The 13,650-nt window shown below is 41.0% G+C and overlaps 1 protein-coding gene across 1 annotated transcript; it reads left to right on the top strand.

Moving 5' to 3' along the window:
- The first annotated feature begins 200 nt into the window (after positions 1-200).
- LOC142290145 (pancreatic secretory granule membrane major glycoprotein GP2-like) lies at positions 201-13,126 on the top strand. Its single transcript, XM_075334086.1, has 9 exons — positions 201-249; positions 385-456; positions 4,408-4,625; positions 6,568-6,722; positions 6,931-7,185; positions 8,413-8,569; positions 9,431-9,503; positions 10,478-10,507; positions 13,065-13,126. Exons 1-9 carry the CDS (start codon positions 201-203, stop codon positions 13,124-13,126), a joined length of 1,071 nt encoding a protein of 356 aa, XP_075190201.1.
- The last annotated feature ends 524 nt before the right edge of the window (positions 13,127-13,650 follow it).

Raw genomic sequence — 13,650 nt, 5'->3', positions numbered from 1 at the left:
GTGTGTAAGATATATAATGAAAAGTATTTAGAATGGTTTCCAAAGTTAACTATATCCTGCCAATGATCTTAGTATATTTTAAGAGAAGAAGAAAAGAATGGAAGGAAACATCATATTAATGGAAAGTGGAACTAAAGGGACAAATGCTATAAATATATCGTAATCATTTTCTGCTCATCTCTCTGTACATTCTAGGCACAATGAAGATATTACAGACATTACTTCTGGCTCTATGCACTCTATTATCAGGTAAGAAAAGACTTATTCCAGATAATAAAATAAATTACAAGTAAAGGTTTAATCAATTTATAATGTATTAGTAGGTAAATTTGTCTTAATAAACCTGTAATATCTAACAATAAATATTCTTCTTTGTTCATGTAGTGCATGCTACAACCCAAACTTGTGGTGGATCTGTAAATTGTACCTGTGACCTCAGTAAATACAATTCATCAGGTAATGTATGCAAATCGCAAGAGATCAGTAATTGCCACATTACAGCATTATTTCTAAAGGAAGAATATCTCTGCAGCACTCCACCACACAGAATGACATAGAGCACCACACAGAATGCCATAGAGCACTACACAGAATGCCATAGAGCACCACATAGAATGCCATAGAGCACCACACAGAATTCCATAGAGCACCACACAGAATACCATAGAGCACCACACAGAATGCCATATAGCACAACACAGAATTCCATAGAGAACCACACAGAATGCCATATAGCACCACACAGAATGCCATAGAGCAGCATACAAAATGCCATAGAGCACCACACAGAATGCCATAGAGCACCACACAGAATGCATTAGAGCACCACACAGAATGCCATAGAGCACCACACAGAATGCCATAGAGCACCACACAGAATGCCATAGAGCACCACACAGAATTCCATAGAGAACCACACAGAATGCCATAGAGCAGCATACAGAATGCCATATAGCACCACACAGAATGCCATAGAGTACCACACAGAATGCCATATAGCACCACACAGAATGCCATAGAACACCACACAGAATGCCATATAGCACAACACAGAATGCCATAGAGTACCACACAGAATGCCATAGAGAACCACACAGAATGCCATAGAGCAGCATACAGAATGCCATAGAGCACCACACAGAATGCCATAGAGCAGCATACAGAATACCATAGAGCACCACACAATGCCATAGAGCACCACACAGAATGCCATAGAGCACCACACAGAATGCCATAGAGCACCACACAGAATGCCATAGAGCACCACACAGAATGCCATAGAGCACCACACAGAATGCCATAGAGCAGCATACAGAATACCATAGAGCACCACACAATGCCATAGAGCACCACACAGAATGCCATAGAGAACCACACAGAATGCCATAGAGCAGCATACAGAATGCCATAGAGCACCACACAGAATGCCATAGAGCAGCATACAGAATACCATAGAGCACCACACAATGCCATAGAGCACCACACAGAATGCCATAGAGAACCACACAGAATGCCATAGAGCAGCATACAGAATGCCATAGAGCACCACACAGAATGCCATAGAGAACCACAAAGAATGCCATAGAGCACCACACAGAATGCCATAGAGCACCACACAGAATGCCATAGAGCACCACACAGAATGCCATAGAGCACCACGCAGAATGCCATAGAGCACCACACAGAATGCCATATAGCACCACACAGAATGCCATAGAGCACCATACAGAATGCCATAGAGCACCACACAGAATGCCATAGAGAACCACACAGAATGCCATATAGCACCACACAGAATGACATAGAGCACCACACATAATGCCATAGAGAACCACACAGAATGCCATATAGCACCACACAGAATGACATTGGGCACCACACAGAATGCAATAGAGAACCACACAGAATGCCATATAGCACCACACAGAGTGCCATAGAGAACCACACAGAATGCCATATAGCACCACACAGAATGACATTGGGCACCACACAGAATGACATAGAGAACCACACAGAATGCCATAGAGCACCACACAGAATTCCATAGAGCACCACACAGAATGCCATAGAGCACCACACAGAATGCTATAGAGCATCACACAGAATGTCATAGAGCACCACACAGAATGTCATAGAGCACCACACAGAATGTCATAGAGCACCACACAGAATGCCATAGAGCACCACACAGAATGCCATATAGTAGCACACAGAATGCCATAGAGCACCACACAGAATGTCATATAACACCACACAGAATGCCATATAGTAGCACACAGAATGCCATATAGCATCACACAGAATGTCATATAGTACCACACAGAATGCTATGCAGCACCACACAGAATGCCATAGAGCACCACATAGAATGCCAGAGAGCACCACACAGAATGCCATAGAGTACCACACAGAATGTCATATAGCACCACACAGAATGTCATATAGCACCACACAGAATGCCATATAGCACCACACATAATGCCATATAGCACCACATAGAATGCCATAGAGCACCTCACAGAATGCCATATAGCACCACACAGAATGCCATAGAGCACCACACATAATGCCATAGAGCACCACACAGAATGCCATAGAGCACCACACAGAATGCCATAGAGCACCACACAGAATGCCATATAGCACCACACAGAATGCCATAGAGCACCACACAGAATGCCATAGAGCACCACACAGAATGCCATATAGCACCACACAAAATGCCATATAGCACCACACAAAATGCCATATAGCACCACACAATGCCATAGAGCACCACACAGAATGCCATAGAGCATCACACAGAGTGACATAAAGCACCACACAGAATGCCATATAGCACCACACAGAATACCATAGCGCACCACAGAGAATGCCATATAGCACCACACAGAATGTCATAGCGCACCACACAGAATGCCATATAGCACCACACAGAATGCCATAGAGCACCCCACAGAATGCCATAGAGCACCACACAATGCCATAGAGCACCACACAGAATGCCATAGAGCACCATACAGAATGCCATATAACACCACACAGAATGCCGTAGAGTACCACACAGAATGCCATAGAGCACCACACAAAATGCCAGTGAGCACCACATAGAATGCCATAGAGAACCACACAGAATGCCATAGAGCACCACACAGAATGCCATAGAGCACCACACAGAATGCCATAGAGCACCACACAAAATGCCAGTGAGCACCACACAGAATGCCATAGAGAACCACACAGAATGCCATAAAGCACCACACAGAATGCCATAGAGCCCCCCCAAAATGCCATAGAGCACCACACAAAATGCCATAGAGCACCACACAGAATACCATAGAGTACCACACAGAATGCCATAGAGCACCACACAGAATGTCATAGAGCACCACACAGAATGCCATAGAGCACCACACAGAATGCCATAGAGCACCACGCAGACTGCCATATAGCACCACACAGAATGCCATAGAGCACCATACAGAATGCCATAGAACACTACACAGAATGTCATAGAGCACCACACAATGCTATAGAGCACCACACAGAATGTCATAGAGCACCACACAGAATGCCATAGAACACCACACAGAATGCCATAGAGCACCACACAGAGTGCCATAGAGCATCACACAGAATGTCATAGAGCACCACACAGAATGTCATAGAGCACCACACAGAATGCCATAGAGCACCACGCAGAATGCCATATAGCACCACACAGAATGCCATAGAGCACCATACAGAATGCCATAGAACACCACACAGAATGCCATAGAGCACCACACAGAATGTCATAGAGCACCACACAATGCTATAGAGCACCACACAGAATGTCATAGAGCACCACACAGAATGCCATAGAACACCACACAGAATGCCATAGAGCACCACACAGAGTGCCATAGAGCACCACACAGAATGTCATAGAGCACCACACAGAATGTCATAGAGCACCACACAGAATGTCATAGAGCACCACACAATGCTATAGAGCACCACACAGAATGTCATAGAGCACCACACAGAATGCCATAGAACACCACACAGAATGCCATAGAGCACCACACAGAGTGCCATAGAGCACCACACAGAATGTCATAGAGCACCACACAGAATGTCATAGAGCACCACACAGAGTCCCTTTGGCTCCATGTTACCTTTGTGCTATAGTCCAGTCTTCTACACATGTCAGAGGCTTAACTATTATATCATTAATGTTATAAAAAAATGTTCACAAATGAAGTTATAATTGGTTAATTCCAGAGATTGGATGGTCACAACACAAGTAATATTCAATACACATGTAATCTATTTATGATCCTCCTAGTCTTTGTCTTAGAATGGTTCTCTGTGTGCATTTCTAATGGATGTAAAGCAACTTTAACCTTTCTTTCCCGAATTTAGTGAAACCACCAAGTCCAACTATTAATTGCACAAATGGAGTGATGACCGTTTACATTTCTAAATGCCAACTGGAAAAGAGCCTGTTCAACACATCTAACTTGGCACTGCTTAATAATACTGATCCTGATTGTACAAGTACAGATTACTTGGTAGATGGAGAGGTTCAAGTAGGCTTCCACAACCCAATGAGCTCCACAAAGTGCGGAAACAGATTACAAGTGAGTAAAAGTAATACATACCTCAATGTATGATGAAAAAGCTCCATTTTAATTCTCAATGCCATTTATCACTAGATAAGAATCTAGCCTTGTTATCAATGTTCACATTGTATCTCTACATACCAATCTGTGGTAATTCCATAATGTGACGACTGTAACTATAAAAAGCCTTTCTTATTATGGATGTTGAATTATCTTTTCATAAATCATCTATTCCTCACTCAAATGACTCTTTCACGGACCACTGTACAATCCTGCACTGAATGACCCCTGCTACACTGTACAGACCTGTAATGAATGACCTCCGGACCACTGTACAGTTCTGTAGAGAATGATCCCCGGACCACTGTATAGTTCTGTAATGAATGAACCCCCGGACCACTGTACCATCCTGTAATGAATGACCCCCGGACCACTGTATAGTTCTAGAATGAATCACCCCCCCAGACCACTGTACCATTCTGCAATAAATGACCCCTGCTCCACTGTACAATTCTGTAATAAATGGTCCATGCTCCACTGTACAGTTCTTAATGAATAACCCCTGAACTACTGCACAGTTCAATAATAAATGACCCCCGGACCACTGTACAGATTTATAATGAATAACCCCCGGACCGTTATACAGTTCTGTAACGGATGGCCCCCAGTCCACTGTACAATTCTGTAATGAATGAATCATGTGTCAATTCTCTACATTGACCACAGATTTATGATTGTATATACATGTTAATAAGATCAACATTAACCCTTTAAAATGATATCCCAGCGGTCATAGTGTTAATACCACATGGCTGCCGTTTGCAGTCACTGGGGATCCGTGCACATGTCAGCTGATTTGTACAGCTATCAAAAAAGGTCCATGGAGCTTCTGTTAGGAATCTCGACACAGAAAATAGCCAGATAACCCTCCAGGAAGGACCTAGCCAAGGAGTGGCTCTTTTTAAGGAGACCAACATAACCACCATATTAAGTGCCCATGTAGTCAATATCCAACTCTTTGACGGGTTTAAAGATATGACGAGGGAAATTCCAAGGACAGGTATCCATCCACAGACAGCTGTTTCAGGGTGTTGCCCCTCATCAGTGTGGAGTAGGATTCTGGCTAGGTGGGAGCAATGCCTAATAGACCAGCAAGACAAAACAATCACTGATCTCAGGGAGACCATCCAAAGAAAACACTGCTGGCTGCCAGCAAAGGCGCTCAACACAGTGAATCCTAGGTGCATTGCCCCCTGGGAAGTATGCAAATCAAAACAGGTCCGTGGAGCCTCTGTTAGGAGGCTCGACACAGAAAATAGCCAGATATCCCTCTGTGAAGGACCTAGACAAGGACCATGTGATGACTCCTGTAGCTCACATGACTCCTGTTTCACCCGGCCGCGAGCTGTGTGAGACAGAGGATGATCACTTCTGGTGTTCACAGTGGTGTAGCTGTGATCAACATAAGTGCACAAACGATCAGACTGCTGATCCTTATAGTCTCCTATGGGGACTAGTAAAATAAAAAAAAAGTTAAAAAAGTGTTGAAAAATTAAAAAAATACCTAAAACCTAAAAACCTAAAAGTTCAAATCACCCTCCATTCGCCCTATTGAAAATTAAAGGGTTAAAATAATATAAAATATGCACAGATTTGTATTCACCAAGTTCAGAAATGCCCAATCTATCAAAATATAAAATCAATTAATCTGATCGGCAAACAGCGTGGTGGCAAAAAAATTCCAAACGTTAAAATTACATTTTTTGGTCGCCACAAATTTTGCGCAAAATGCAATAACAGACGATCAAAATGTAGCATCTGCGCAAAAATAGTACTATTACAAAACGTCAGATCGAGACACAACAAATAGACCAACACTGAGCTAAGTGCCATTCAAATATTTCTATGACCCACAGATAAAATGTACAGTATGTCATAGCCATTTTTTATTTCTTCTCAGGTAAATGCAACTTATGCCATTTATACCAATATCCTGCATATTTATCCTGAGCAACACCCCGTGATGACTAGAAATAACGCCACCGCCAACCTCACCTGTATCTACCCCCTCACATATCATACTGCACTTAACATTACGTTAAAACCAGTATCAGGGTAAGTTTTCCTTCTTTATATCTTCTCCAGTATGTAAAGGACATAACATCTGCCATGCTAATCCTAGGATTATATTTATATTACTAATACAAGCTAATGTGCTTCAATATGATTTCACTATATACACACTCATATAAATATATACATTTTAGATATACACAAATATATGTATTTCCAACACTAATTATGTGTTATATATGTTTTTCAGGAATACGGACATATCAGTACCAGGAGTAACTGGAACATTGACTGTATATATGACAGTGTATACAGATGCTCAATTTTCCCAACCAGTTACTGACAGCACAACTCTAACTGTGGAACAAACAGTTTATATTGAAGTAGTGATGCCAGAATTGGATGCAAACCAGTTTAACATAAAAGTGCTAAGAATATATGCCACCCCAGGTGCCACCGATCCAGGAGCGGGACAGGTATATAATCTAACAAGTGGACCAGACGGGTAAGCCTTCCCTACTTTTCTAACTTCAGCTTGTCAAGAAGATATGATCTGTTATATGTCCTCTATGATGTGTGAGCTATCAGGCACAAAACCATCTCAGTCATTCCCAATGCTATAGAATTGTGTGTAAACATGCTAAGAGCAAATGTTTCTTAAAACCTTTCATATATTACGGCACGTAGGAGAATATCAGGAAACATTTGGGGCTTAACCTGGATTATTTATTTTGAACGCAACTGTATAAAATCTCTCTTGTGGATAAAATTATATATTTGTAGTATAAAATCCAGTCCTAACAGAAATATACCCTGATCAATGGATCCTCGATCTAACACAAGCTGCACATGTGCAGTGTACTCTTATGTATAGAACATTACTGAAGACACTAATAACCTTGTTATCAACACTTATAGATTTCCTCAATTAAATATTGCTCAAATAAAGAAGCTTATTTTTTTTAAAAAATGAGACAACATAATGGGGTTATTTCAGCTGACATTACTTGCCATATGAGGATATCAATTTCTGTATTATGTAACCCAGAGCCAGATTATCACATTTCTACACCTTTAGCCAAAGCACATAATTCTGTGCTTCCTCTCCCTGGCATTAGTGTCACTCACGGCTTCTAACTCTGACCTCCTACGACATTTTCCATTACAGTCATAAGCTAAGGTGGTGCTGGAGATAGAAGCAGAGAGCCAGCGCTGCACTCACATCTCCCACTCCCTTAGTGTCTATCACCCAGTATCTACAATGCCTTCAGTGGGGGCAGCAATGCAGGAAACTGTAGTAGGTAACTACAGAGCTGCCCCCTTTGACTGAACAAGACAGCGCAAAATGTAGAGATGGACAACATAAATGTACCGCTCAATTTATTGTATGTACAGTATATGGATGTAAATTTCAAATGCATCATTTTTTGTGGGGGGGGGTTTCAAAATGATACTGAAAAATGTACAAATATTTGGTTATTTTTTCAACATATAGCCCCAGACTTCTGCGTACTAAGCCATTACCTAGGTTGGTCTTGAAGGAAATCCGGTCCATAAAAAATTGTTTCTTTTGTCACTTGTAGCTTTTCTGATTCCAAAAATATAAATCTATATCACTTCTACAGAGGACATGTTACAAGGATAATGAGCAGCACTTAACACACGAGTGACACAAATATGAGTAGAAAGTGTAGAACTCTGTATTTGCTTCATCTACTTCCATTATGTTTAGGTGCCCAGACCCTACATATGGTGTTGGCCTCATTTCTGTCATAAATAATGGTAATGGCAGTTCAGCAAGATATTCCATGAGCGTCTTCCAGATCACTAACCAAATCTTTCTCAATCTGTACTCGGATATCACGATCTGCAACACTACCTGTGCAGTGGTAAGAATGCTTTATCTATTATTCTTTTATACTATGTTCTGTTAAAGTAAAGCCATAGATTAAAGTCTAATGGTCATGTCACACACAACAACAGCGACGACGACGTCGCTGCTAATTCGCCATTTTCTGTGACGTAGCAGCGACCTTGCTAGCGATGTTGCTGTGTGTGACATTCAGCAACAACCTGGCCCCTGCTGTGAGATTGCCGGTTGTTGCTGAATGTCCTGGACCATTTTTTGGTCGTTGCTCTCCCTCTGTGAAGTACACATCGCTGTGTGACAGCGAGAGAGCAACAAACTGAATGTGCATGGAGCAGGGAGCCGGCTTCTGCGGACGCTGGTAACCAAGGTAAATATCGGGTAACCAAGCAAAGGCTTTGCTTGGTTACCCGATATTTACCTTCGTTACCAGCGTCAGCAGATTCTTGAAGCCGGCTCCCTGCTCCCTGCACACGTACCCAAGGAACACATCGGGTAACTATAAGCGAAGCGCTTTGCTTAGTAACACGTCACACGGGTCGCTGGTGGCTGGAGGCTGATCTCTGATCGCTGTGGAGATCTGCCTGTTTGACAGCTCACCAGCGACCATGTAGCGACGCTCCAGCGATCTCTGCCAGGTCAGATCGCTAGTGGGATCGCTGGAGCGTCACTCTATGTGACGGTACATTAAAGAAGTGCTATCATTATATAAATAACTGTGAAAGAGAACAAGGGACATAACACATTATTTTGCTGATGCAATAAAGAATTAATAATATCATATATGTAAATATAATAGCTTCAATGTACATTTTACATACACCAATTATTTTTCTGGAAAAATATCCTCAATAAAATAATCTTTTTTTTCTACATTGTGCAGAACTGCAACCAAAAAATCGGAAAATCATATACACCAGAAAGCGTAGCAACTGTAAACGTGGCGCTTGTGGCTGGTAAGAAAATCCTCCATATTTGGCGTTAGTACTTTGTACTCACACACTGTGCTGGGCTAACACATTATATATCAGTGTCAGACTGGAGTTTCTTGGGCCAAACAGAGCAATCCTGAGCACCGACCCTCCATTTATACAGAATATCTCCACTTTTAATCTCATAGTAAACCTTGTTATCACTGCAGGACATATTATCAATGACCTCTAATAGAGGTACCCATGAATCTATCCAAGGGGAGAAACACTTTAGATCTCTAATTTGGGTTATTTTCACTGATATTTGGGTTTGGCTGCACTAAGTTCTATCCCCACTATTCATGGATGTTTAGACTTACATTGTGTACTTTGTGTACGGATGGAAATGTCATAGATCATTGCTTTACTTTCTCATGAATCTCTTATTTTCCTAGATGTATCCCATATATACAGTATGTAGTGTATACACACCCAATATATACAGTGTATAGACACCAAATATATACATTGCATAGACACCCAATATATACAGTGAATACACAGCCAATATATACAGTGTATATACACAATATATACAATGTATAAACACCCAAAATATACAGTATATAGACACTCAATATACACAGTGTATAGACACCCAATATATGCAGTGTATATACACCCAATATATACAGTGTATATACACCCAATATATACAGTATATATACACCCAATATATACAGTGTATAGGCACTGAATAAATACAGCATATAGACACCCAATATATACAGTGTATGGACACCCAATATATACAGTGTATAGACACCCAACACATACAGTGTATAGACATCGAATATATACAGTGTACAGACACATTATGTTTCTTTTGTTATCTTATTGCTTAGCTTTGTCTTTCTAAGGTGTCTCCTCTTATTATTATTATTTTCTATGTGTAATATTGGCCGTGTTAGTTTGTGATGATTGCTCCTTACTAACCTTGTTCTGTTTCCTTTTTACAGAAAGTGATCCTACCTCTGGTGCCACTGGCCGTAAGTATTTATTTATATTTGATGTGATTTTACAAGAACATGAATAAAATGTAACTTTAATTATGTGAAATTTAACTTTCTATATTGGTATAAATTTGCAATGAGGCCTTAATCTACAACTTCATTTTGCTTTCTATCATTTAATAAATGGCCTTAATTTTTCTGAATCACATAATAAAAGTAAAATAATTTTTTATTGATTCTGATGTTTCTATCCCCACTAAAGAGTAACCGTCATTTTATGAGGGTGGAGCTAGAAATGGGCACAGGCATTATGCTGCAAGTTCTCCTTAAAGGACAGTTATAGTCCACCATAGAACTTTATGAGCACCAACCCTCATCTTTCTTAGTAATGGGAACATCTATATTAACTGAAAACATATTTTACTTGTGAATTCAAAACTTTGAGAATAAATAATCAGTTCAGAAGGAAAAAGAAGCTAACTTTTCTAATAAGAAATATTATAGTAATAAGCATAAGTTTCTTATGTTCATTGACTTATGAAAAAAACAACAGTTACTCTTTATTTCTCAAAAACTAAAAAAAAAAAAAAGAGGACTCGTACAATCCTTGAGGCTGTTTTGATTATACCACTAATCCTTCCAATCATTTTTTCCCATCATTTTTTATCATTTTCTATTCATCTTTATGCTTAATTTTTTTATTACTTTTTTGTTATTCAGATATCACTTTTATGTTGTTGCTCCTATATAAAAGCATATAGAAACACATTAAACAAAAAAAACACACCAAAAGCGTACTGGGTTTTAAAAATAACAGAAAAATTCAAGAAACATGAAAAACATGCTAAAGTGCTTTTAATAATTCTTTATTGACTTTTTGATTCAAATCGGCTATGGTATATTTTAATTTTTTTTTTAGGAAAATACTACAAAACAAAAAGTTTTATAAAAAATAAATGCTATGTGTAAAACCACCGTTTGATGTTTTTTCAGAATATGTAATACTCAATTTTTGCAATCTGAGGATTTTCACATATTTATCAAGATACTGTATTTTTCGGACTATAAGACACACCGGACCATAAGACGCACCCTGGTTTTAGAAAAGGAAAATAGGAAAATAAAATTTTAAGCAACAAATGTGGTCATGACACGTTGTTATGGGGCGAGTATCTGCTGCTGACACTGTTATGGGGGTAATGTCCCCAAATCCTCTACTAAGGTACCCCATCCTGGTAATGATCCCTCTACCTTGTGTATATATATGTCCCTCATCCTGGTATAGCCCCATCTTGCTATATACTACCATCGTGGTATATGCTCCCATCCTGCTATATACCCCCTTCCTGGTATGTGCTCCCATCCTGCTATATATGCCATCATCCTGCTATATACGCCATCATCCTGCTATATACGCCATCATCCTGCTAATATACCCCCATCATACTGCTCATATACCCCCATCATGCTGCTCATATACCCCCATCATGCTGCTCATATACCCCCATCATGCTGCTCATATACCCCATCATGCTGCTCATATACCCCCATCATCCTGCTCATATACCCCATCTTCCTGCTCATATACCCCCATCATCCTGCTCATATACCCCCATCATCCTTCTTATATACCCTCATCATCCTGCTCATATACCCCCATCATCCTGCTATATGTCCTGCATCCTGTGGCACACAGAAAAAAATAAATAAACGTTTATACTCACCTTTCCTTGCTCCACGCAGCATCGCTCCTCCTCCTGTCTGTGCCGGCAGCGCTGTGGGAGACAGCCACGATCCCTGCAGCATCGTGATGTCCTCCTGTCTGTGCCGGCGTGGTTGTGTGTGGACACGTGTGCACAGCGATGACGTCATCGCTGTGAGCACCGTTAGTCTCCACACAGCGCGGCTGGCACAGACAGGTGGAGATCACAGTGCTGCAGGGATCGTGGCCGGCTCCCACAGCGCTGCTGGCACAGACAGGAGGACATCGCGGTGCTGCAGGGGAATGGTGAGTACACTGATTCACAGCAGTGAATACAGCCGCACATGATCACTCCAGGCTGTAGTTGCCAGGGGTGATCATGCGGGCTGGCTGTTTACTATGCGCGCGTCCCTAACCCAATCATCCCGCCCACCTGTCAGCGCTGCCTTCAGCGCTGAGAGATGGGTGGGAGGATGGGCGTGCATATGTAATGAGCAGGCCCACGTGGTCACGGCAGGTACTGCTGTAGCCTGCTCGTGCCCCCGATGACCCGCTCCATCGCAGCACCCTCATTCCCCGCAGCCATGCCCTACATTCAGACCATAAGATGCACCCCCACTTTCCCCCAACATTTGGGGGAAAAAAGTGCGTCTTACAGTCTGAAAAATACGGTAAATTCATTACAAAAACTTTAGGAGTGGGGGAGGAAAAAATCATGCAGAAAAATAAATAAAACTCTTTGTGAAATCTTTGTATGTAAATTTGGACTAAATATGTTTGTAGTCTTTGGTCTTTCTATAACCTGACTGTAGAATATTTTGGTCTTTTTAGAAGTAAGCAGATCCTACATAGTCATGGACACTAACAAACTGCTCTTTATGATTTCCATAGGTTTCTCCACGTCATGGACCTTGGTATCACTCATCTCACTGCTGATTGCAAAGTTTATGTAAGGAATTTCCCGTCACATCTCTAAAGCCGGAAGACACGATAAATCTGCTTTCCACATGGATAGATCATGATCTTATGAACTTTGCTTAGTTTCTATTCTTTATTATTCTTAAATTATTAAAGCATCCAAAAATAGGGCACAAATAAAAACTGTCTAAGTAACAGAAAATGGAATCAAATCTATAAAAGATCACAGAAAGAGACCAGACATAATAGGAGCACATACACCAATGGCCAGAGGCAAACAGACGCCACAGTAGTATATGGAGCGGGCAGAGGTGTAATGTGCTGAGGAGCAGCTGATGCCGCAAGGGTATTATGGCTAAGATATCACTAATACATTATGTTTATTATTTTTCATGATGATATCCATGAAGTTCTGATTTGGGGGACGGTGTGTGATGGTGTGTAATACTAAACAGCCCCCTCCTCACTAATGAGACTTGTGTGATTACTCTTTCAGTATATTGCACTTAGGCCCCGACCCCATCCAGCATTATGGCTTCTGTACGCTGCGGAGAATCAG

Source organism: Anomaloglossus baeobatrachus, chromosome 2 (genome assembly GCF_048569485.1).
Source record: "Anomaloglossus baeobatrachus isolate aAnoBae1 chromosome 2, aAnoBae1.hap1, whole genome shotgun sequence".
Classification (NCBI taxonomy): domain Eukaryota; kingdom Metazoa; phylum Chordata; class Amphibia; order Anura; family Aromobatidae; genus Anomaloglossus; species Anomaloglossus baeobatrachus.
The sequence above is the reverse complement of the archived record's forward strand: the minus strand, read 5'-3'. Positions and strand labels throughout refer to the sequence as shown.

Excerpts from the sequence above, each read along its gene's own strand:
- LOC142290145 (XM_075334086.1), top strand. The coding sequence starts at position 201 with ATGAAGATATTACAGACATTACTTCTGGCTCTATGCACTCTATTATCA. Across the intron at positions 6,723-6,930 it reads ACGTTAAAACCAGTATCAGG|GAATACGGACATATCAGTAC; the intron begins GTAAGTTTTCCT and ends TATGTTTTTCAG. Across the intron at positions 9,504-10,477 it reads AAACGTGGCGCTTGTGGCTG|AAAGTGATCCTACCTCTGGT; the intron begins GTAAGAAAATCC and ends TCCTTTTTACAG.